The sequence below is a fragment of the Caretta caretta genome, chromosome 1 (assembly GCF_965140235.1).
Source record: "Caretta caretta isolate rCarCar2 chromosome 1, rCarCar1.hap1, whole genome shotgun sequence".
Classification (NCBI taxonomy): domain Eukaryota; kingdom Metazoa; phylum Chordata; order Testudines; family Cheloniidae; genus Caretta; species Caretta caretta.
This window is the reverse complement of record NC_134206.1, coordinates 188,294,475-188,321,815: the sequence shown is the minus strand read 5'-3', so window position 1 is coordinate 188,321,815 and position 27,341 is coordinate 188,294,475. Positions and strand designations below refer to the sequence as shown.

Here is a 27,341-nt window from a genome sequence, read left to right as displayed (position 1 = left end):
AGAATGGAACCAACATGAACAAGGACTCGAAGAACATTGAGTATACAGGTGAAATAAGACAATGTTAAGGCCAATTTTAGTCACACAAAAATATTAAAATTTCAAGCTATGACTCCCAAAACAGCCACAACCCTACCCCTTGCACAGAGTTTATTCTACACAGTATTAACTTTAGTGCATTAACCAAGGCTCTGTTTATTCCAAAATAAGTGGGGCCTAGATTCTGCAGCAAAGTCCCTGGACTCAGCAATATCCCTAGCAATTCTACAGTAGCCAGAGTTGTAATTTAAATGGTGGGCTTGAATTAAATATAAAAATGAATACAGTCAGTACAGTAACTTGTGTTGATATTAAATCTAATTTATTTTACCATGCATTTTTATTTTCTGTATGATGCAGATTTTTGCACTGATGACACATAACTATACCTTAGATCAGTGGTTTTCAAACTGTGGGTCATGACCCAGTACTGGGTCACAGAATGTAAGGCACTGGGTCATGGCAGCTCTGGTCAGCACCACTGACTGAGCCGTTAAAAGTCCCGTCAGCAGTGCTGCCCAGCTAAGGCAGACTAGTCTCTACCTGTTCCAGCACAGTGCTGTGCCCCAGAAGCAGCCAGCAGCTGGTCCAGCTCCTAGGCGGGGGGCCATGGGGCTCTGTGCGCTGGCTCCGCACTCCCATTGGCTGGTTACCAAACAATGGAAGCTGGGGGAGGGCAGCAGTGCTTGCGGGCAAGGGCCACTTGCGCTCCTCCGCCTAGGAGCTGGACCTGCTGCTGGCTGTTTCCATAGCGCAGTGCGGTCTGCAGTGCCAAGACAGGCAGGAAGCCTGCCTTAGCACCCCTGCTGCGTTGCTGCCCAGGAGCTGCCCAAGGTAAGCCCACATCCCAATCCCCTGCCCCAGCCCCCCAAACCTTCCTACACCCCAAACCCCTCATCCCTGGCCCCACCCCAGAGCTTGCACCCCCAGACCAGAGCCCTGATTCCCTCCCACACCCCAGTCCCCTGCCCCCTCCCCCACCCAAATCCCTCATCCCCAGTTCCATTGTGTTATGGGCATCAACAATTTTCTTCAACTGGGTCACCAGAAAAAAAAGTTTGAAAACTGCTGCCTTAAATACTGTCGGGGCAGGAAGAGGAAGTAAAGGTTTTGGTAGCTTAGCAAGGGGCAGCTAGGGCTCAGATGACCTAGAAAGGCAGTTCTGGACTATGCAATAAGCATATTTACTAGGTATTTCTGCCTAGACAATCAGCAGTGAAATAATACTGAAATTTAAATTATCTTTAGTTTTGAATGAAAAAGCCACTGAGGTAAAGGGGGAATTTGTAGCTCAAAACTATTGTTTCAGACAGTCTGCAGACTCAAGAAGATAACACTACACCACATTCACGTTTTCAAGGCTATTCTCACAACCATAGCATATTTCCTTTTACAGGAAAAATTAGATTCTGGAGCAAAATTCTGCAGTAACAGGGGGATTCCAAAGCCAATTCCACACGTTTGTAATTGCTTAATATACAGGTCCTCCCGCAACCTCCCGCTCCACAGTGTCTTGGCAGCGAGGTCACCCACCACCAACCTGAATCCCTTCACTCCCTGCAGTCTCGCCTTTCTTCTATCTGTCATGTAACTTTTCTGTTCTTTCTCCTTGTCATCTTTTCTTTCTTTCCTATTGTTTTCCGTTCTTTTACATGTTTTTGCTGATTTCTCCTCACCAACTTCGTTCCCCATTCTCTTTGGTAGCTCTAATCACTTTCCCCATTCCACAGCAGGCTACACGTTTCTGGAGGTTCAGGACCATACAAGGCTGAGGAAAGTACCATGAGAGCAAAGAAGAGAAACTTGAGGTGAAAGGCTGCTGCCTGAGCCTGTATCCCTGAATTGTGAACTGTTCCAGCAGTCAGATACATCATGGGCCACAGTGGGAGCAGGACAGGAAGGTGAGAGGGTTTTTGAGGAGTCACCTTCAGCAGCCTCTTTGGATAACTTCACCGAAGAGTTAACCTGGGCTCTTATTCAGGTGTTGTCATTAACCGGGCTCTCCATCCACACAAACACAAACTTTTGACCCAAGTTCTATGGTACTCTCAACCAGGCCTACTTGGCCCATTCTGAGACACAGACTAACACCCAAGAGAGGCTTTCATTTGGGCAGCTAACCCTTCACTATCCAGGAGGATGCAGGTTAAGCCACTCAAGTTCTGATAGTCCTCCAATGACCTTCCCACAATTCCTCTTATGCCCAGGACTGAAGTTTTCCCACAACCACAGAGTGGCTCAGCTTACTGCAGCACAAAGAACATGGTATATGCTCCAAGAAGGCCTCGCACCTCACATAGGTGAATTCAGTATGCATCTGATGAAGTGAGCTGTAGCTCACAAAAGCTTATGCTCTAATAAATGTGTTAGTCTCTAAGGTGCCACAAGTACTCCTTTTCTTTTTACAGATACAGACTAACACGGCTGCTACTCTGAAATGAAGACACTGTAACTTGAGTTTGGTTTATAGCATGGCTGCTCACCTGGCATTAGGCTAACCCAGGTCCTGATCACTCAAGTAACTTTGCAGTGAAGATACATACTTTGTAGCATGCATAGGGAATGGGGGAGTCACCGGGGATGTTGAGGGAGGAAATAGAATCCTGCCCAAACTTTGTTTACGCTCTCTTCTGTCCTGCAACTCCCTTCCCTCTCAATCACCCTTGGTTAGGTAATACTCCCTTAATACACGTTCTACACAATGAAGAAATGCCTGAGGTGTATATGATCAGAGAAAATGGTGCTGCTGCTGACAAACAAAAAGATTCTTCTGATGCATTCATGTGGAAACAGATGAGAATGCTGCCATGGAACCCATAAGTAGTAATGAAAGGGAGAAGCAGGAGAAGGAACATTCTGATCAGTGGCAACCTAATGACCAGGAAAGGCTAGAGGTGGAGGGGAACTCCATCTCTTTTCATTTACATCACCAAGGCAAGTGCTCAACTGCACAGAAGGCAAAGCAACAGCTTTAGATAAACTGCTGTTATTTTCACCTATCTCAGTCACACCTGTTCAAATCCAGCGAAGGTTAGCAGTGACTGAAAAATGCCATATAACTGCTATTTGGCAGTCTATGTGAAATGAGTTGGTGGTCTCAGTCTAGTCCCACATAAAAAAAAGACATCACTATGGTTGGGACTGTTTGACACTCTAGTTGGCAGTCTCAAAGCCACCAAGAATTAAAAGGGCAAGGAAATGTCAACTCCCCTCTTCGCTCCTTGAGGTGGTCCTTTCGGGTAAAGGTACACTGGCAGGGAAGCATGGGGAATCTTACACTCACACTCGACTATGCTGTGAATAAATTCAGAACATCAATCTCCAGGGCTTATGATCTGGCACCTTCCGCTAGGTAAAAGTTTACACAAAAATTTAAGAAACACTAGATGAATCGTTCTAATACGGTTTTATAACTGTCTGACAAGCTCTTAAATAATGGCTTTCAAAAAAAATCTTAAATAACTTCATCAATATAAACTAAATTTACTAACAGGCCCTGCATAAATTTCACAACAAACATTTTTCATAAATATCACTAAATACTTAATATAGATTTATGTGCAATAATTTATGAAAAATCTTTTGCACAGTACAGCACTTATGAGCAAGTAGTGTGTATACCCTTTAGTAACCTTTAAAATATGTTGACTAATAAGCTTTCGTAAAGACTTGGACAAAAAAGGCCATTGATAATTAACAAACCTCTGCAGTATAAAGGAGCTTGCACAAATGAGTATTATACGGTTTTAGTGGAATTTTGTAGACAGAAATTCATCTTGAATTAAAATGTTGAAAGTTTTCGTAACCTATAGAACATAACATTCAACTTATAAAAATTATATATTTAAAAATACTTCTAGATTAAAAGGTATTCAAAGATTATAAATTAGAAAAAAAATTTAATTTTTCTCTTTTCTGTTTCACATGTATGGCACACAGTTAAACAAAACAAACTCATTTTTGTTACTGAGACATACTATTTTAAAATACGTATCAATGAGTTCCTGACAGGTCTGTTGATCCTTCTTGTTGCTATTTCTGTCTTCAGGGAAATATGCTGTTATCACACATTGCTGCTTCTATATCTCGAACAGAATTTCATATAAGTAAACTGTTCCAGCGTATCCTGCAACTCCAGCAGAGTAGACTTTGCCAGTGCTGTATGTGTGGACAACTGGTCTTAAATGTAAAAATATCCAAAATTCCAGCATATGGCAACAAGCAGAGGGTCACTGCTTCCAGAACTGCATTTTGCCATTAATTCATTTAAACAATTTAAATCTTTCATTCCACTTTATGGTAAATAGCATTCACTCTATGAGTCCAAACTAGAAAACCGCTGTGTGCTCACATAAGGCTCAAAACCAGCAGGAAATAAGGAATTTCAATGTGCTAGTAGGCAGGCAGTGAAGAATCCATTTAGGATAACTTTGCCCCATTTGCCATCAGCATGTTAGCCACAAAGGGTCAACTACAGGGAAACAAGTTGGGGATGGAGGATGTTAGTACTGTCACATAAATGGAGGTGTGACTAGTGGACCTACACACAGCAAATATCAGTGACCTAAGCTCAGTGCTGAAGGGGAAAGGCAAGCTGCTTTTTCCCCCATATGAGCCAATTCACAAGCTTCAGTTTACCTGTGGCCAAGCAAAACCTTTTCAATTCAGGCTCTGCTCTATTTCACAGGATTAGACCCTATAAAAACAAGTTCTGCTGTATTTTACAGTTTTTGTAAAATCATTCTCTTCTATTACAGCATTGCTGAGTACAAAAACAAGGCTACTAAGATTCTTTCTTTAAGAGCCCCTGTTTTTATAGACTGATTTTTTTTTTTCCTAAAGTATCTTTGGGCAGAATTTTCTTATGCCCAAAAGAGAATTTCTTCAGGTTTTGTAAATTTCTTCTGGTTTATAAAGGTTAAGTATTACAGGAAGAGCTCTGACAGTGATGGTTTTCTGTCTGCACAATGTGTGATGGCACAGTGCCTTGTACATTCAGGGTCATATCACACAACTATTCTTTCAGCAATATTGTCAAATTCATCTTTAGGGCAATACCATTGGTGTCAATAATTACACCAAGGAAAAACTGCCCAAATAGATGACAACAGATCATATTAATCACTCACTCACCTCTTCTCTTCTCTCTTCTGCAGAAGGAACTTTAAGTTCTCGGGCTGTGTCATCCTTAGGGTCAAACAAGTATATGTAATCTGAAGAATAGCTAACAAGGACCTCCTGCCCATCTTCACTGTAGCACAGAGATGTTACCCTGCAGGATTTGTTATTAAGATGTGGAGGAACAAAACGTGCAACCATTCCTGTAGTGCCCCGACCAGCATAATTACCTAAAACAATAAAAAACAAAAAAAAGTGCAAACTATAACACATTTTCAGTTTGCAAATATATGGTTAACAAAACAGCCAAAATAGTATGAATTATAGCTAGAGAAATACTAAATATGGCACAAAAGCGACAAGTCAGATCTTGCCAATATTTTATTTTGGTACTTTAACCTCTCTCTCTTAGTGTACACACAAGATTAATGTGTTATATAGCATATCACTTGCCACTGTGTCTGTAACACTTATTGGAAACAGAATGTTATCAATACTAAAAATATTTACAATACAAAACACAATAATTCAAATTACCACAACCAATTAGAGAAGGGATCTAAAAGATATTCCCTTCAACATTTAAGGTCATATTGCTATGTACACATACTTATCTAAAGACATGTGGCATATGTGGTGATGATATTCCTTTGAAATTTCAAAACATAAATTGCATTTCTCCTTTGACCAACTCACCTGTGCTTTACTCACTAATGAATCTCCACTGGAAATATTTATAACCTTCCAAACCTCTGAACAGATTGAAAATAATCTCTTTTACAAATCATTTACAGATCTCTTTTTTCTGACGTGTATGGATTTCTCTCCAAAACTAAAATGGCCTGCAATTGATAATATTCAGTGCTAGAATAATGACAAGTTCAGTGTGTACTACCTCAATGCATCAGGGATAATAATGGATTCTTTATACCATAGCAGATGAGCTAGGAGTCTGCTTTTAAATGAGACATAGCATTTGCTGCCAGTACTGGTGTGCCAGCTCTTAAAATCACTATATTCTGCACAGAACAATTATACAAGTGTCTAATGTTTTTTTATCATTTTCCCTCTCCCCCTTACAGGTCTATACAGCTGAATTCAACACAAAGGCAACAATGCTTTGAAGATAGAGATCTATGAAAAAAAGTAGCAATAAAAAATGAAATTAAAGTATTTTTAAAATAAGCCTCTATGAAATGTAGTATTTAACAGTTTGATGATATTGTGTAGTATAAAAGTTTTACTGACATGCATTTGGGATGACTGCACTCCCACCCAAAAGTACTAGAAAAAAATAAACTAATCATGTATATATTACTGTTACTTTGTATGGTGTTTGAGAGATTAAAAGATTAAAAGTCCCTGCCCTAAAGGTTATTTCCCTGTCAAAGTCTAAGTTTTCTACTTCCCACTGTTTTGACCATACAGCCATTCATGAAAAGGTTATAATTTTTATTTTTATTTTTACAGTGAGAAAAAAGTATTTTTCCTACTTACACCAAAGCATCTGAACAAATTTTCCTCATTATTCTAATCTTTAAAACTAAAAAATCGCTTTGGGCAAAGACCAGAACTAGAAAGTTTCATCCCAATAACTTAAGCTTTCAGAAAGTTCTGAGCAACTGACAATAGGGTCTTAGAATAGAAACACTGTGCCAGATTTGACTATAGATATTGTAGGGTGACCAGATGTCCCAATTTTATAGGAACAGTCCCAATTCTGGGGTATTTTTCTTATATAGGGTCCTATTACCCCTCCACCCCGTCCCGATTTTTCACATTTGCTGTCTGGTCACCTTAAGATATTGCTACACAATCAAGCTATATTACACATATGTGCATGTACATTGGCACACCCCCTTCACTGTCTGTTAGAGGAAAGCAAAGACTACTTGATTTATCTGGGTAATAGGGTGACCAGACAGCAAGTCGGAAAAATCAGGACAGGGTTGGGTGTAATAAGAGCCTATATAAGAAAAACACCCAAATATCTGGACTGTCCCTATAAAATTGGGACATCTGGTCACCTTACTGGGTAAGGACTAGATTCAAGCTTTCACAATGAGACCCCCCCACACATGTCCCTCATTGACTTTTCACAGCAAAAGAAATACCCAGTCAGACTATCTGTGGAGGGTAGGAGAGGAAGTGGTAGAGACTTCAATGCAAACATACAATGGCTTGTCATGCTGGTTGTCTTAGGCATTTGATACCTTTGGGCTTGCATGCAAACTCTGAAACAACCAGCCACAGTGCGATTAATAAGACAGTAGTTTGCTCCTTCTAAATTGACAAAGTAAGACCCTGCATATCTTACTTCTCATAGAGCTCCACAAACGAAAGGCCAGCTTAATTCCCATAATAGTTACATTTGAAATCTCTGTTTCAAGAGTTGATCACATCCCTAAGGTAAAACAGTTTCATAATTAAACAGTGTATTAAATACTCCAGTCATTGTCCGGATGTGCTGGAAGGATAGGAGACACTGGATGTGGTTTAACTAGACCACAACTTTATGCTTAAATGTCTGGGAGTACCCGGCAGATAGAAGCGTACAGTTCAGGTAATTCCATGATCATTTCAATACACACCCAGGTGGCTTCTGTCAGCCCTCCCCCTTATTGATCCTGGTCCCCAACCAACCCACTACTGAGTTCTCACCATCCCCCACACACTCAAATGAGGCTCTAGGGGTGACTGTCGGGGGTGGGGGGGAGGGAAGAGATAGGATCCCTGCCATACCAGTCATAGGAGCCCCAAACCCCATTTCCACTCCTTTAAAGAATACCACCTCTAAATCCTTTATCGATCCATTTTATCCAATCACTGTATGCCTCTTCTATGGAGTACCTGACATCTGCCACACATTTATATAATGAGTTGTGACATCACAGAGTAACTCCCAGTTCATATTTATCCCAGCTAAGCCCCTCAAACCCGCTGTGCAGAAGGAAAAAAAAAAAAAAACAAGAACAAAAACCCAATTCGTGTTCGCCAATCTGGCGGTGAAGGAAAATTTCCTTCCCAGCCCCTTGAGAAAGGAGTGACTAGTGCAATGCTCACAGTGGATCTTGACAAACCCCAGTGTTTCACCACTTCCATGGGTGAAAGAATGGGTGCTGCTCCACCTGGTCGAGATAAAAAAGGGCTTTTCCTGCACCAGCATGGACCAATATAGACCTCCCTCTCTTCAGTCATCTGGGGGGATGGATCAGCATCCCCACGCTGACCTCCTCTGCAGCTACAGCAGAAAGTTACTCCCTGGCTCTCCAGCCCTGTAAAGGGGCACACACCTTTTCCAACAAGCCAGACAACAACCCCCACTGTTTAGCGTGAATGATCTCACCACACATTATCTAAATTTAGAAACTTGGTAATAACTTTAGGCAAATATTGAAGGCTACTAGTATGTCAGGAACAGTGACAACTACTGAGAAGTTAAATGTTTTCTATGAGAATCTGTAAAATTCACAAGATCCCTTTCTGCAAGAAACTATTTTCTAATGAAGCAAAAGCACACAAACATAGGGCTGACATGGATGCAGTAAATGTACATGTCACTGAGACAGTTCCTGCCCTCATTTTTACTAGAGAAATGTGGCATGCACAACCTAGAGGTGCAATCATACAGTGCTGCAGTGTGGTTTATTTTTGTAAACAATTACTTGAATAAAGACAGAGCATTGCATACTGGAACCACTAGTCTCTGTGTGCTGCATGTTCCAAGAGAGCCCTAAGAGACATTATAGAATTCCATGTGCTGCATTTAACCTGCAGGAAGTTTTGGCCACCTTAATAATAGCATTCACTGTTTATTTACAAATAATCAAATAATCTTTCAAAATATTTCCCTGCAGGCTTTACTGTACTTTTTAGTAATATCCAATATACAATATTTTTTAAAAGCCTAGATCTTACATAAAACTAAGCTTAAGTCATAAACCAGACAAACTAGAACTGTCTGCTGCTAGAAAAATTTACTTAATGTTTACTTCTCACCTGTTGCTCTTGTGCCAAGCATTCGCCGGTCATATATTCTTACTGAGCTATCAGAACAGCCCACAGCAAGATAGTATGGTATTGGAGGACAGATAGCTACAGAGGTGGCAGCACGTCGGCAGTTTATTAAAATATCCTGGAATAAAACAAAGATACTGCACTTACAAAATAGCTCCTAAGCATCTGAAGTAAAATACTACTGGAAAAAAAAAAGATGCAGCCCCACTAGTCAAGGTACTGCAATCATGTTTGTACGAAAGAGCCAAATCTGGCCCTATACAGATAGGTGGTAAATGTGTTACAGGGAAGAGTTACTGCAATGGACAAAAGAAATCAGAGAATGAAAAACAGCATTATATCAACCTAAAAAAAGCTAAGAGTTAAGGGTAGAGAGGGCTAACAACTGCTTGGATTTTCTTAAACAAAGAAATCAGGATGTGGATAGAAAGAATTGCAAATAGGCAGGAAGTGTCTAAACTAATTCAAAAGGATTAGAATAGATTTGGTTTATGGGCAGATAATTGAATAGAGGAATGTCATGTAGTAAGAGTAATGTAACAAGACTGGGGACCAAAAATAACCAAACCCTAAAATGGAACACAATGCAGAAAACAGAACAGAAGAGACTGGGACCAAGGGGCAATATGTATAACACACATTTTGGGGGTCAGTTTTTATCTAGATCAGTACCAAACGTTTTCTGGAATCCAAACACTATGGATGAAATTAATACCATCCAGGGAGATACATCAGTGATTAATCTGATCTAATATGTTTATTACACCACTATTTTACAGAGGCTGCTCGACAGTTTAAAGTTGCAGCTGAGCTTCCATTATAAGCTTAATTTACACCACCACCTCAAAAATGCACAAAAAAAGCCATCACAGCCTCAGGATTGGAAGGTTAGGTTTGAGGCCAAGGTACAATTTTTCTACCAAGTTTGAAGTAAACCAAACCAGAGGTTCATAAATGTACCTCAGATGTACAGAGTCCAAACAGCACTCATTTCTGGCTCCAGGATAATCTCTACAACATGCCTCAGTCAGCTCATCGGGGCCCTCAGAAACCTTATTAGGGTTCAGATTCTAATATTAATACTATAGCCCTATATTTCTGTCATCTTATTGGAAATTTTGGTTCTTACATCTTTACAATCTTCTTTTGTGCAACTTGTTTTGATTCGAGTATCAAACCACCTTACAGTTCCGTCCTCACCGCAAGAGAGGAAAGTATAGGGATCATTTGGTACTGTCATAATCTGAAATGAAAAGAAGTCAGTACCATTAATAGTTCAAGAATATAATTTTGGGAATAAAGCCTTTAATATTAGTGAGCAATAATCACAGGGTAATTTTTAATTGCGCTCAAGATTTCTATGAAAAAAATCAAAAGTGAAAGTCAAAAGTTGAAAATTTAAAATAGTTTGTATTAGTCTTTAAAACAACCTTACAGATAGTCCTCCAGCAGCTGAAATAAGCAATTAAATCCCACAAACACTTCCATTGCCTATTGCATAAATGACGCACAAACTTGATATTTTCAGTTATTAGATAAATAATTAGCATCTAAAGTGAGAATAAAAGACAGGTTCATTTTGTTTTCTATTATGCAACAAGAGAATATTTTAACAATAACTACACTGTAGTCTTAAAATCCAACCCCATACAAACCACAGGAAAATACTTACCAACACTGTTCCCCCAATCAAGTTGCTTCTTCCATGCAAGATACAGTAATGAACTGAAGTCTATTATTGCTCCCTATCCTTCAATGCATCAATCAATATTTTCTTCACTTTCACTGAATTGTTTTATTACACCATATTGCTGATCTCAAGAAAGCTATCAATTCCTACAAAGATGTAGTGATATTCCAAATAAGGGTGTTCTCAGAAAACTAATCATTGGTCCAGATTCATTTAACAAATCATTCCATAAATTATAGAGAACAAGAAGTGCCAAATATTACAGAGCAGAACACCTCAGGTGGATGAAGGCATGTGAACTGTGATATGATCACACACTTTATTTCTTTATATACAAAAGAGAATTTTAAAGATATCTTATGGAAAATGTAAACATCTTTCATTTAAATATGTACAACTCAAGCCACTAATTTACACAGAATGAAGTAATGAAATTTGTTTAAAGTTTGGAAATCCTAGAATTACTATTCCAGTCATTAGGCTGTCCATATTTTTGGTTGTTCAACAGTACCCTTCCCTTTAGGAGCTCAGTGTCTGAAAAACAGCTACCAGACCATCACAAGTTAAGTGCAGCAGAACCTCACTCTTTCACACTACTGACAAGAGCAGACAGAGCGAATTACTGAATTAGTAAGTAAGTAACAGGCTGATCCTACTTTCATTAAAGTCAATGGGAGTTTTTCCATCGACTTCAGGCCGTAGATGAACACCAGACAAAAGTAATAATGAAGCACAAATGTACCACATTCATTTATTTCAACTGCTGTAGTTTAGTTTTGATTATATTGGTAACAATACAGTATTTTATAATTCACTATTAAATATGCTGTAATTTGTAAGGAGCAAGGGGTTTCTTTTCTTTTTATTAAAAAAATGAAATAAATATCAGTAGCTGTAATCTGAGCTGACTTCATAAATATTGACCCTTAACACGATATCGTATATAACTAGCTATCATTAAATTATCAATCTAAAAAATTTAGCTGTACAAAAAAATCTTGATACACTGGAAATATGAAGGCAAGAATTATCCTTAGAAGTATACTCTCTTTCTGAAATAGAAATAATGTGAATAGCGGCAAAGTCTGGTATTTGGTAGTGACTATTCATAGTTTTTGAACTGCCAGGTATAAACTGCAAATACTCCAGTCTCCAGAGGCCCATTTTGTGTGTGTCTGGCTCTCAAAAATATACTCTATTCCTCTTCTCCCACAACTTGTCTCTCAAAACAATGACACAGTGCTCATGAATTTCCACAAGCTTCCTTATTGTGAGGTGTGTCAGTCATGGTCTGTAATTGCCACAAGCTCCAAGTGATGAAGCCAGTCTAAAATCTATCCCATTCTTTAATTCAGAATTAGTACCTTAGGGGCAGATAATATTAGCTTTTGTTATTTAGAGAATATAGTGAGACAAAGTTCTATTTTTATATAATGAGGCAATTAAATACAGTTGAAAAATAAACTCAGACTTCTTAAACACATTTTCCCCCATGGTCAAAAAATACTTTTAAATGAGATGAAGCATCTAACAAACTGACAAATTAATTCCAAGTGTATCTGCAAGTCAATACTACCTCTTACTTGCTCTGCTGAGCTTTGAAGTTTCAGGGATCTAAGATCAGTGCTCACTGTGCTACACAACTTTGTATCTGCTTCATTATTCAAGTACAACAAGATAGGTTTTAGGTAGAGTAATAATATTTAAATAAGTTATACATTTATAAAGTACCTTTTATCCTTTGATAGAATATTTGTAAAATACTTTAGAACTGTTTTGAAAATAGTAGAAGCTGCTGAAGTGCATATACCACCAACAGAACCACAGAAAAGTCAGAGAATCACTCTTTAAATCCTCAACCTACCCTGAAAACCAGTAACTATGATTTCACCTTCACCTTTTCTGTTACGTCATCTGCAGCTTGTGTGTTGTACTTGTGGATACAATCTCCTTCACTTCTAGCAAAATAGGCTAACTTAACTCTGAACAAAATCAACTACTAAAAATACACTGTGGTTGAGATTTTCAACAAACTATAGGTGATTTTAGAAACATCTTCCCATAACTTTAATTAAAAACATTACAAATCAATAATTTCTCAAAATGATAAACACTACACGCTATTTCTATTTAAAAAACAAAAAGGATTTCCCTCCATTAGCATTTACTTAACACAAGTCAAACACAGCCATGCCCCTAATCATCTACTTCAATGCCACCACTTCAATATTCCTAACATTTACCAGATACCCATTTCTAACACCTGTACATGGTCAGAGTTCAAGGTTGCATCATTCCGTGTGTGGAGAATAACTCTGCCTGGTACAGATGAACAACTAATGAGTCATAGTGGAATTTACAAAACAGAAGTTTTGTATAGGATGTATACTTTAACCAAAATGTTGTGAGCACCATGCTCAGTAAAACTGAAGAAGGAATGTCATGAATCTACTCTCTAAAGAAATATCTATGAATGGACAATAGACTGATGAAGTCTAGTCACAGGCTCAGGAATCACGTAAGACTAAAAACAAAGCAGAATGGAAGAACGGAACTTGAGACATCAAGTTTTAAGCTCTATTGAGAAAGCTATTTCTTGAAGTTGAAGGTATTATGCTAGTTGACGCAAGATGACTTGTTAGGCTAGAACAAGTTCCCAGGAGATGCAAAAATGCGGTTCCATTCCTCACCACATTCATTAACTTATCCTTTAATTGTTTTCCTCTGGCACCGCCCTGTATCACATGGTTACTCTGATCTTCAGCTGAACTGGGTGCTGGAAACTGCATTTGCACTACATTTATGCATGTTTCTTAGTCTATATTCAAGATTCTGCTGCTCCAGTTTTCCTAGCCTAATGCTTGGCTGTTCACTTTCTTCTGGAATAATCTTCAACTACTTTGTTCTCTTTTATAAAAGGAAAATAACTCAACTTGTTCAATGTATCAAATTCATATTTATCCAGCAAGGCTTGGTAGTTAACACTATAGGTAAATACCACTGTCACCGCTGACTGAACTCTTACCTCTTTACCATGAGAACACAGTCGGTATTAAAATCTAGATCGTGTTGAGTAGCCTTGGCCCTTAGTAACTCATATCTCAATCCTCAGAGACTCTTCTGAAACCATGGGTGGAGTGACAGGCTACACCATTCTCTTCCATATTTTTGGGATGCAATGAGGGTAAGATCAACTCATACAGTCTAGTTAAGGGCTGGATAAATAAGAGCAACATCAGATAGCGAATCATGTTCAGACATGAAGCTGTTTAAAAATATGAAGTGATCTTAGCTCCCATGATAAGGAGGAGAATGCCACTAAGGAAGCAATAGCTTCCTGATCAAAATAAACGAGAACACACAAATTAAACGCATCTCAAAAAAGAAATAACTGGTGTGAGGGAGGAACCTAAGATGATCTTTGGCAAAAGTGACAAGCAATTCTGAGTACAGTTCTACACTATAAAAACTTACACTGGTATAACTACATCATTCAGGGATATGAAAAATCCATCCCTGGTGTAGACAGCGCTATGTTGACAGGAGAGCTTCTGCCATCGATTTAATCTACCACCACTGACAGAGGTGGATTAACTATGCTGACAGGAGAAACCCTCCCATTGGCACAGTAGCATCTTCACTGAAGTGCTACAACAGTGCAGCTGTTTTAAGTGTATACCTGCCCTAAGACTATTGAACTCAAGCTGCATCCAGTCTACAAATACAAAATGAGCTCCATAGGGTTGCCCTGCACATCTCCTGAGAAGACTACATTCTTCAGTTAAACATTTCTGACAAGTCCTTTAACTGCACACAGACATATATTGTTAAAGAAACTTCTACCACATAACGAGAAATTAATTCAGACAGCTCTTTAGACATGTTCCATTTTGACATGAATCACCATTCCTTTGCTTTGTTTGATACTAGTATATTTGATTCTTCTAATATCTTTTGTCCACTCTGTATAAAAACCAAAGGATCTATCAAGAACTAACTAATAGTGGAAGGTCTGAGCTAGATAATTATGAAAGTAGCATTTGAAAAATACTGGAAAACTAAGATGGAATGTTGACAACTCCAAGAAAGTGGTGACAGTTTATCTTTATCTTTTGTAAAATTTAGTATGGGTAAGTCAGTAAGGCAAACGAGGCAAAATTGTCTAGTGAATTTAGCATGAAACTGGAGTCAGGAACTTCTGATTTTTACTACAGCTTTGCCAAGTCACTTAAACACACTTTGTGTTGCTTTGCCCATCTGTAAAATAAATGGGGATATTACTAACATAGGGGTTTTGAGGATTAATGATGATTGTAATGTATTATTTCCACCAAAAAAAGTCCTTAAGATTATAAAGATGTATCTGTAACTTAAAGGCGAAAATGTGCTGAAAGCTAGGAAATTCTCTAAGATTTTATATTTATATTTACCTTAGTACAGTAAAGGCCTTGTTTTTCTCCCTTTAATAAAAAATGATATACAAACTACCTGTCCCCCTATCACGTAGATAAACAGGCGCTATTATGTATCTGTTGCTATCTGCTTATATATTTTGCAGGGAAAGTGGCCTTAACAATACTTGACTTTAGAGTCTCCTTTATTTGGTCAATTTATTTCTCTACTAAAGGAAATTACATATGAAATGACCCCTAAAAGTTACAAATCAAAGGAAAACTAATTTAAATGACTGTGAAGCATAGAAATGAATTGTCACTGTCAGACTGAAATCCTAGCTAATATCAACACCGACACCTATTTTTCCTGTCTTAAATAAATCTTGTGCTTTTATACAGAGATGATATACAATACCTCATAGGTAGTTCCATAGTGGCACGTAAATTGGCATTGTCTGTTGGTCTCAGCATCTTGCTCAACATTAGTATAAAAAATTACTCCATCTCCAGAACAGGACACAATCTGCTTGTCATTGGTGCATGGTAAGAATTTTGCACTAAAAATATTTGCCCTGTGTCCTGAGCGAATGGTTGTTAAAACCTACAAAGCAAACAAGAAAGGCTTGTGTTAGGTTAATATTTTCAAAACAAATAGCAACACATGGAAAAATAAAATAAACTTTCAGCCAATAATCCCAAAGTTCCAGAGTATGGAATGCTAGTAATGTACACAGTCTGTTGTCCATAAAACAAAGAAAATGCTGTGAGAAAGGAATGGATTGGGAGATAAGGTGGTATACAAGAGGCATATGCATGCTCTCTCTCGCTCTACATCAAAATGGTCTGCAAAATGAAAGAGTTGGAGGACCACTGCCCTAAAAGTATTTCTTGAAATAGCTAGTACCTATATTTTAAAGATTTTGACTCTTGGACACTTATCCTGGAGCATGAAGAGGCAGCATTACATGAAGTGGTAATGAGCCACTAGACAGCTGGCAGTAGCAGCTGAGAAGACCTAAAGGGAGCAAGAAATCTAATATGAGCACACTATTTACTTTTTAAATGTACTGTCCTGAAGTTATCCCAAAGGTAAAATAGCACAAATTATAAAAGAGCAAAATCATATTAAAAAGTAGAACTGAAAAAGTTTTATGGTGGGTTTCACAGCATCCCTACTTCTAAATTGGAATTTAACCTCACTACTGTAGGGCACTAAAAATTCCAGGCTTGACTATTAGTTTATTACCAAACATTTTAACATGACGCATATTTAATTCAGCAATGATTTTTTTAAAATCATACATATACAGTACAATTTAGCAATGTAATGCTATTTATGTTACCATAATCTTGTATAGGGTCTCAATATTTTGTGGCAAAATATTCTGTATGCTTTCATTTCCTAACCCACCTTAAATTAGAATATTAAAACTGAACAAAATTAAAAAGCTAAGTGTGCTTTTCCACTTTGATTTACTTTTATTTCTCCCACCTCTGACAATGAAACCAGACTGACAATTTCATTTTTTTTTCTAGCAACCGTCTCATTCTCATGTTAGTACAAGATGTTTACAATATGACAAGGACTTCTAAAGCTTTCCACCAATTAACTTAATCAAAGAAAGTTTTACAGAGATCAAGTTTCTCTGTAAATTCTTGCCTTGTATTTTAAAAGCATTACTTCAAACTTTTTAAAATGATTTATGCAAGTGCTAACAATATATTACTTAATATTCTGCATGTTCTAAGATATGGATACAACCATATATTACGTATCCAGAGAGCTTATCAATTCACTTTATTTCGCTGCATTCTCCTCTTTATTCAGGTAGGTTCAGAAAAATTATATAAACAGAAATGTAAAAAAAACCCCTCAGAGCTCAATTTTGTTTAAAATGAGCGAAGAGTTCAGCACCAAATCCACAGAGCTCTGCTGCCAAAGTAAGAGATCTCAATGGATGACTTCCATTATATTAAGATGCTTTAGCTCAGTCACAGCTAATGCCCAAAATAAGAGGTGGTTCTGACAGATACCTCCCCTCACATTCCATGACAGAAATATTTTTGACTTCACACCAAACTATATCTGAGCTCCCAAATAAAAAACAAACTAAATAATATGAGGCTTTTCTCCATTCCCTAATAACTTCTCTGTTTGTTATGATATATATGGTATATCATATCATATATTGTGATATATCTTGACTTTAGCAAAGCTTTTGATACGGTCTCCCACAGTGTTCTTGCCAGCAAGTTAAAAAACTATGGATTGAATGAATGAACTGTAATGTGGCTAGAAAGCGGACTAGATCGTCAGGCTTAATGGGTAGTGATCAACAGCTTGATGTCTAGCTGGCAGCCGGTATCAAGCAGAGTGCCCCAGGGGTTGGTCCTGGGGCTGGTTTTGTTCAACATCTTCATTAATGATCTGGATGATGGGATGGATTGCACCCTCAGCAAGTTTGTGGATGACACTAAACTGGGGGGAGAGGTACATATGCCGGAAGGCATGGATAGGGTCCAGAGTGACCTATACAACTTAGAGGATTGGGCCAAAAAAAAAAAAAAACTGATGAAGTTCAACAAGGGCAAGTGCAGAGTCCTGCACTTCGGATGGAAGAATCCAATGCACTGTGCCCTTGTTGCCAAGAAAGCTAACGGCATATTGGGTTGCATTAGTAAGAGCACTGCCAGCAGATCGAGGGAAGTGATTATTCCCCTCTATTCACTGGTGAGGCCACATCTAGAGTACTGCATCCAGTTTTGGGTCCCCCACTACAGAAAGGATGTGGAAAGCTATGTGCAGCTCTCAGCACTGTTGTATACTTTCACTGAAGGAAGGAAGCTCTCAGCTTCGTCATCAGCCCCATCTGTCTCAGTCCCTCTCATCCCCAGCTACACTTCATGTACAGCAGTACCATAATGGATTGAATGATGCCATTCCCTCCCTGCCTCCAACTGCATTCTATGGTAACACAGTCAACAGTTAGTATTTCCAGCCCCTCCCTCACCTTCCCCATATATCCCTTGTTGCTCTCTTTATTGTGCTGACAGAAAGGGAAAATTAGAGGCACCTGTCACAAAAGCTGTTTGTGCACAAGCAGAGAAAAAGGAGAGAAGATTTAATATGTGGGGTTTAGCTCTATTTCATTACCAGCCACCACAATGCCCTCCCCCCCCCCTTTAAAAAAAAAAAAAAAAAACAGTAGCAAAATGCTTGCTTCAGAGCACCACTTGGCCTCCTAGGCAAAATTAAGGCCTCAGACCTTTTCCACAAAAGGTAAACAAAATATTTTACATTTCACATTCAAAAATTTGCAATTGCTTAGATATTACACAGAAAATCAACTGAAGTGGGAGTAATGGAACTGCAAAACTTTAAATTGTGTCTTATTGCACACTGAAACATTGGGACAGAGCAATCGGCTAGTTGGCTCATTTCTCTTGCTCCTAACCATAAATATCCTACTTCTAGCAGCAATATATAGGACGAATAAACTTTCTTTTGGAAATTCCATTTAAATTATAGCTCCTATAAAGTGAAACTAAAATCTTTATTCATTGTAACTAAATTCTTCACTATACTATAATTCAGGCATTTTACTTAAAAAAGTAAAAATTGAAGTCACCGGTTTTATTTACAAATCCCTAGGACCAGAGATGGAGTGGAACGAACACATGAGGTATGACTAGGAAAAGTGGTTGAGTTTAGGTTGGGCTTAGCTAACACATGCTAGACAAACCCAATCTAAATTCCACCATTTTCCAAGTGTAGATCTACTGCCCTCATAGCTCATAAAATTCTTGCCACAGCTAGATTTTAAGTAACCTGCATTTTCTTGCTGTGTATTGTCACTTGTCTAATACAAATAAATGTTTAGATACAGAAAATTAGGTCTTAGTTTTAAGTATCATTTTCCTTGAGCAGAATAAGAAAAGAAGATCCCACTCAGAAGAGTTCATCACAGGTGCCCATGAATAAGTAAAATCAGGACAGCCTTTTCCATTAGGATTTATAGTTATATTAGAAAACTCAGTAACATTCTTTTTCACTCTGGGTCTCTCAAGCCACAAAAACATATGGCCCATTCAAGCTAAGTGAATATTATATTAGAACACCATCTGGACTGGCAAGGAATTTTATTATGTATGCACATTTTCATCCTCCCAAGATATATTGTGTAACTATTAAGAGGGCTTGCCCTTGATTACACATGTTCTATCAGTTGCATATGTTCTAAATTTAAAAACCTTGGTTTCACTTTTTATTTTGCTAAATTGTGGTTAACCCTTGTGAAATAGTGCAATATAAGAATTTTTTCAGGGTTTACCTGAACATTGATAAATTACCAGTATGTTGCTACAATTTTTTTCCAGAGAGCAAAACAATTTAATGTTTCTCACTCACATGTTGGCATGCATCATCAGCTGCATCATCAGTTTATGTTCCATCATATTGCTTAGTAAGGGTCTATACTAGTTTTGAAATACTAGTTACATGCAGCTGTAGGAACTCAAGTGGTTCCTCAGTTGGGGTGGGGAACAATACTCAATGCAAACTGAATGCCTTCAATTTGCAAGCTGTCAGACAGACATGAATCAAAGTTTGAGCCATCAACCTTTCAGTTATTCCTGGGGGAATTCTGCACTAAAGAATTAAAAATTCTGCGCACAATATTTTAAAATTCTGTAAAATTCTGCATATTTTATTTGCCAAAACAACACAATATAATCGTGCCAGTTTAAATTATTTTGGTAATTTATTTCAAAATATCTGTCAGCAAGTATGTCTGTAGCAATACAGACCAAAAAAAGATTCTGGTAATTTTTTTTTAACACATAGATTCCTTGCTAGACATATTAATACAGAACTTTGAGTAATTCATTTAAATTAGAATACAGAATTGTATTTCCCGCACCCATCAGAAGCGGTGCAAATGCTTGGGGGTGTCAGGGGTAACAGAGGATCTGAGGGAGAGGGAAGGAGCCTGGAGTGAACCTGGAGGGTTGTTGGGTGTGGGTGGGAAAAATATGGAACAGGCTTTTTTGGGGAGGGGAGAGGCAGGATTGTTAGGGAGTTGAGGAGCCTCCCCCATGCAGACCCTGGTTGACCCCAAGCATCTCCCATTCAGTTAGGCACATCTGCTCCTGTCCCCGCACCCCCATTCCAATGGGTCTCTGTAGCCTCCTCCCCCCCCATGTGTCCCTGCAGCCCCCATCCCCATGTCGCCTTGCACCCACACTTCCATTCAGCTTCTGGCTCAACACTGTCACCCCATTAGCTCCTAATCCTGCACTCCAGTCTGTCCCCCACACAAGCCATCCTGAACCCCAGTGTGTGACCCCCAGCAGCCCCATGTGCCCCACTCTGTGCTAACCTGGCTCTGCAGGCTGGGTGCTGTGATGAACTTCTACTCTCAGGGATATTCTGTGCCACTATGCGTGCACACAACATTTTTCCCCCCACAGAAAATACATTCTGCCCCGAAAGTGCTGCAGTTCCACCTTTTTCCCATCACAAGCTGCTGTGACACCAGAACAGCCTGCTTCATTCATGCTGTTGGTTGTTATGGCGCTACAGCGGCCTCTGATGGAGAAAAGGTGTAACTGCAACACTTGGGCAGAATGTATTTTCTGCAGAAAAAAATAAAATTATGCGGGACAGATGAATTCTGCATGTGCACAGTGGTGCAAAATTCCCCCAGGAGTAAACTTGCACTGGTCTCGCAGCAAAATATAATTAACAAACAGCCGAGGTAAGAAGAGATCCATATGTATGGACCTCATCTACACTCTTAAAAACTCCCACCACTGCAGTTCCACAAGTTGTAGCAATAGTACACATGCTAGTGTAACAGGCATTTTTTATCTGTCATCTAATACTGCTATGAGATGTACTACTAGTAGTACTATAGATGAAGATTTAAGAAAGACACCTATACAAAGTGATGGAAAAGTTAACAAAATGGTTTAACCCCAATTCTGAAATCTGGGATTAAGGTGTGTGGGGAGACCAAGAATAGAAATCAGGATGACATTGTGGAGGAGCAGGTGAGGGTTAGTGCTATGAACATGCATTAACAATAATAATGCTACTTAAAATGTGGCAAATCTTTTGGACATTATTCTCAGTAACATGCACAATCTGCTACGTGCTTTCCAAACAGAGGCAAAGACCATCCTGAGGAGCTCACTGCATGATTTTTATCCCCCTAAATACAGAGATGGTACTCTAATCTTACATTCAAGAAGCAGAAAGTGTGGGACATCCAAAGACACTTTGGATTTTAATAGTCTTTCATTGATGATCCCAAAGAACTTTATCTGCATGTAATAGATGGGTATACAGACACAGTGAGGTAAGTTCTTTATCCAAGACTGCACAGCAAGTCACAGAATGCAGGAGTCATGACTTGCCATCCTTGCTCTGACCTTCTAAAAGCCCTTTCATTAGGGGGTGCAGGCTGTTAAGAGCCTCATTTTCCATCAGAAGCAGCAGATGGGGAAGAGAGAAACATGACTACTGATTCCTCCTTTTGCTTTCCCCATCCAGCCACAGCAATTAACACAATGAGCCCCCAGTGTTCCCACTCCATCATCAGGCCACTCCTGCTTCTTCTCAGAGTGGCAACCTATAAAGACTACAACCCATGAGAGCCAGATACACCTCCCAGGAACCCAACTTCACTGCCCACCAATACCAGGATTAAACATGATCTTTCTCAGAGAGTTTGGCCAATGACATCACCCAGTCTTGGGACCAGACAGGTAAAACAAACATTTTCACTGAACAAAAATGGAAAGTCAAGATCACAAGGAAAAGACATAATAAAGCTTTTACATTTATGCAACCCCTATTTCCTGCACTTAATTTCTCTGAAAACCCAGCCCAGGGCTCTGCTAATTTGGGAGGTGATGACACACTGTTATAAGACTTGAATCAAACTGCTACTTACTGTTGAGCATGAACTATTATGCTGTGAAGATAAGCACTCTCTCCACTCACCCAACCCTGAATTACAAACCTAGCAGACACTACCTTCAATATAAAAATGGTTTTAGGTTAAACCTTGATATAAAAAAAGCTTAGCTAGCGAGAGCTAGAAGCCTAGGCCTTACCTACACGAGGCAAGTTACTAACAAACTAGTTTAACCTTTGTTTACATCAATTTAGATCAAGTGCTTCTACATTAGTGATCTGTAGTGGTTTCACTAGATCAATTTTTGAAATAGATTTAGTTAAACCACTGCACTTTACTATTATAGAGAAAAGCTTAGTCTTCTCCGATCTAAAGACAAAACAGTGGCCTTGAATACATTTACACACACCTTAGAACTAAAAACGTCACCATCAATTTGAAATACAGTCAACTTCAAACATTACGTTTTAAGAGTAGTTTCAGGTACAACACTCCTACCCTCAAATCCCACTTCTAGGTTTTGTGGTTTTATGATATTGTCTTATGGAAGAAAAAAAAACAACCCTCTCTCTCTGTTACTATGTAAAAGGCCCACACAAATAGGGGAAACAGTAAAATTGGCTGAACACAACATAAATCAAAACCAGAAAAAGTAATTCCTCTGATCTTTCAATCATAGGAAACTTAGGTGTTGATTGTAGCAATAATACGTAAGAAAATTACATCCAGAAGACCAGAAGTTTGATTTTTAAATTGACGGATTATTATAATACAATAATGACTTCAGATTAATCATCATTTAAGTATCTCTTGCTCTGACCCAGAACTGTTCATTCACCTCACCCCACACTAACATCCCCCTCGGCTTTGGGAAATTTCTTCCCTCCTCCCCACAGCAATCTGACTAACCTATCTCCCTTCCTAATGAACTACAGGAGGTTTACCAGCCAGAGCAGGTGCCTTGGGGAACAGCTTCTATCAGACAGTCCAACTGTAATTTTCTCCTCTCTTCCACTACCTCCCAGCATGACAAGAGGGAGGGGAAACAGGAGGCATGCAACTGAGTTTAAGTCAGCAGTAGAATTTCCAACTCTGTTCCTGAGGCACCTTACTCCACAACAGAACCATCTGTACTTTGCCAGCAGGAATACTGGTCTGAAAGACTCTGAAGAGGTTTATCAGACTAGCACCAGCAGTAGAGAAAGATATTTCTCTAAGGCCAAGAGGCATTAATGATAGGTGGGGGAAAAGACATGATTGGAGGCATGAATGGTCCCCAGGCCTCACCCTATAGATATTCTCCCACTACAGCATCTTAGGTAGGCAAGCACTCCTGTCCCTCCACTTGCCAATCCAAGCCTCTGTGGCCCTATAACTGTCTATTTCCCACTTAGCTCCCATACAGACGTTAACTTTCAAGCATTATTATTGGTATTTGGTCCCATCCCCACTGAGAAAAGAGGGGGCTGAGCAGGAACACTGCTGTGGTGGGAAGGATTGGAAGAGGCCCTGGGGGGTTTTCGCCTTCCTCTGTAGCATGGGGCACGGGTCACTTGTTGGAGGATTCTCTGCACCTTGAAGTCTTTAAACCATGATTTGAGGACTTCACTAGTTAAGACATAGGTGAGAGGTTTATTGCAGGAGTGGGTGGGTGAGATTCTGTGGCCTGCATTGTGCAGGAGGTCAGACTAGATGATCATAATGGTCCCTTCTGACCTTAATATCTATGAGTCTATAAGTGCCACAAAGTATATCTGTTCTGAAAAACCCCAATAGTTCTTCACAGAGGAGATGCAGTCATAAGCTACAAGAATTTTGGTACAGGGCAAAAGTTGTTTCATGAACTTACTGAGGGTCATTGCACTACAGCTCCTTTGATGAGAGACAGATGATTTGGCAGAGCAGAAATCTACATTGCACTTCCCACCTCCCACTTGGCTCTTCCTAGTTCAATATAAACCTCTTCCCCTTTCCCCCCACATATAATGTAACGTCATTTTGAATACTAATTACTACTTTTAATTTGCAGCATCTCAAAATTTAAGGTTTCAGAGTACCAGCTGTGTTAGTATGTATCCGCAAAAAGAAAAGGAGTACTTGTGGTACCTTAGAGACTAACAAAGTACTCCTTTTCTTTTTTCAAAATTTAAGGGAACTAACCCATTTAATATCTTTCATCCAAAATACCAGAAAGGCATCAGCCACACACAAATATTTTAAAGTACCTTTACAGCTGCACTTAAAAAATGTAATAAGTTTCCTGACTTAAGGAAAGTCAGTAAGTCAGAAGAAAAAAAAAAATCAACATTGTACAAATATTAGGTTCTAACTCCTACAATTATTCTCAAAGCTATAAAAGGAGCCAACTTCCATCCCAATGAATTTTGCAATACAACACTTAGCTAACTTTCACTTTAATAAGTAAATCAGGCTCCTGGAGACTACAGGTTCAGCCTGCAGTACTCGATCTTCATTGGAACACTGCCACATTCTATGCTGAGACATAACTTTAAACTGTTTGTTACTGATAAAATCCAAAATAGTTTAGGAACTGCCTACTTAACAGCACTTCTTACCTAGGATACTGCCACAGTTGTGATCAGGAAAGTCATTAATGCCAGCAATCTCTTAGCATAAAAAAAACACCACAAGGCTGGTTCAGGAAGTTGAACTCTATTCCCAGCTTGAACCAACGGAGTCCAGATTTCTCAAACTTTTAGAGTACAATGAAAAGCTTCTCCCTTGCCTCCAGTTTTAGAGAAGGGAGTGGATGAAAACAGGAGAGATGCTATAAGGAGATTAGCATTTGTACCATCTCATGTATAAGCAGTCCATGCTGCTTTGTGCATTAAGTATTATGCATTTTGTGTATTTATAATTTGTATGTGTTAAATATGTAACAAAAGTTAGTGCTAGAGATAGGCATGGTAAACCAAGCTGAAACAGGGCAGTCTCCATGGGCCATGCTTCCATGATTGCAACTGCAACCTACTCCATTTTACGTAAACTAATGTAAGTGCAACCCTCTGGCTCTTAACAAGTTGTCAGTGTGGTACATAGCTATGTAATGCTTCCCTCCTATAAATTGAAGTAGAGATGTTTAAAACAAGGGCAGATAGATTTTGGGGAAATACTGTAAAATATTGACTATCCAGAAAGTAAACTTACCTTTCTGCTGTAGGGATTGCTAATTATGAGGTTGGTGTCATCTGAACCTGACAATATATATTCTCCTGTATCATTCCAGCAAATTGTATTCACCTGTTTGAAATATTTAAACAAAAATATTTAATAGGAAAAATATTTAAAATAGAAAATAAAATAGCCAAGAAATATCTAGATATGAAAATGGAATCAAAGTTACTTAAACAACTTCAAAATACACAGGAGTGCTTAAATCTGTTCAGAGACCTGATTTTCACTACTTGGCCACACCTTGCACACACATGCTTTCCCGAGGCTAGCCACCTGCACATGCAGGTGATGGGGTTTGCAAACAAAAATTCTATTAAATGTGCATGTTTGTGTTGAGAATCTGAATTGATATGCATTTGATAGTGAAAGAAAAGTGTAGTGTGTTCAGGTCCAAACTTGCAGTGTGTGAAGGTTAGGCCAAACCATACCTCCAATGAAAAAAAAAAAAAATCAGGCCTTTAATGTATTATTGAGAAAAATTAGTTAACACACCAGGCTGAAGAAATTAATCTTTTACCTATATTCTTATTCATATCAAAACTTAAAATGACTGTAAAAAAGTTTACACACACACAATATCAAAAAGGTCAACATTTCTATAGACACTGAAAAGTATATTCTAACAGTTGATTCCAACAAGATCTCTTAAGTCATTAAATCTGAGTTGTTAGCATAAATAAAAGCTGTGATTTTTAACAAATTGTTTGATGAGAGTCCACCTGCTTGAAACATGTTGGCATCTCTCAGTACTCAGTCTAATGTATTCTGTAACATTCTTCATATATACACCATGCTCCTGCATCTCCCTATAAGCACATACCTCAAGCAACAGAGTTTAATTTGCTGTTTATTATGCGAACTAACGTGCACTTTTAAAATAACATTTATACGTATGTGCTCAGCTAACTAGGAAATTGATGCTTAAAATTCAGCAGTTGACTAAATTCAGTAGTCTTTCGTAAAAATAGTTATTTGGCTAATACAGAGCATTCCAGGTTTTGGACCCCTTCCCACACCCACCTTTCTAGACTCTGAATTGCCTTCTTTGGTCCCTGTGGCATCACAAGGGTCCCCTCAGATAAAGTAAGCCTTTCAATAGAGTTTCTAGTACCTATAATTTGATGTACTTGGGTGTACTTTTACTCCCTAGAATGTATTTCATTCTACAGAGTGCTCTGAATTTGGGGTCACAAAGTTCTCATTATCACATCTTCAAAGCACTAAGTATTCAGGATCTGGCTAACATGAACACACTCACAGAGGCCATACTTTCTCATAAACCTGGTGAAAAGCCCATATAGAACTGCAAAAACCTTCCCAGATCTCACCTATGAGAAGACTGCGATGATGTTTTTCCAGTAAGGAAACAAATGAGGGTGGGAGCACTTGGTATTTTATTTCCTTGTAAGTTTTTCCTTAGCCCCCCCCTTCCCCCCGCAACATTACAGTATTACCAATGAAGATGTAAAACTCAAATACAGAAAAATAGAAAGTTTGGACTATCACAGTAATATGTCTTAAGAGTTCAGTTAAACAGAAACTTCACTCACTCCTCTGAGATAGTGAGGTCCATGAGCAGCTCAACATAGAGGAGCTGACAATAGCCATGAAAACCCTGAAATGTGGAAAGGCAACTGGACTCAATGGCATATCTAGTGAACTATTACTATTATGATTGCTATCTATAAATATATCAGGGGGATAAATACCATGGAGGCAGAAGAATTATTTAAGCTCAGTACCAACGTGGACACAAGAACAAATGGATATAAACTGGCCATCAGGAAGTTTAGACTTGAAATTAGACAAAGGTTTCTAACCATCAGAGGAGTGAAGCTCTGGAACAGCAGTGGGGACAAAAGACAAATCTGGCTTCAAGACTAAGCTTGATAAGTTTATGGAAGGGATGATATCATGGGACAGCCTAATCTTGGCAATTAATTGTTCTTCAACTATTAGCAGTAGATA

The 27,341-nt window shown here is 38.7% G+C and overlaps 1 protein-coding gene across 5 annotated transcripts in view; it reads right to left on the bottom strand.

Moving 5' to 3' along the window:
• The window catches only part of DCAF6 (DDB1 and CUL4 associated factor 6), a 176,367-nt gene that overhangs the window by 99,609 nt on the left and 49,417 nt on the right, over window positions 1-27,341 (bottom strand). For all 5 annotated transcript variants that reach the window (XM_048869720.2, XM_048869730.2, XM_048869741.2 and 2 more), the window contains exons 3-7: window positions 25,347-25,439; window positions 15,674-15,859; window positions 10,304-10,417; window positions 9,157-9,292; window positions 5,173-5,387 (exon numbers count right to left, since the gene is read on the bottom strand). In XM_048869720.2, the coding sequence (XP_048725677.1) occupies window positions 5,173-5,387; window positions 9,157-9,292; window positions 10,304-10,417; window positions 15,674-15,859; window positions 25,347-25,439 (744 nt within the window). The remainder of the gene's footprint in view (window positions 1-5,172; window positions 5,388-9,156; window positions 9,293-10,303; window positions 10,418-15,673; window positions 15,860-25,346; window positions 25,440-27,341) is intronic.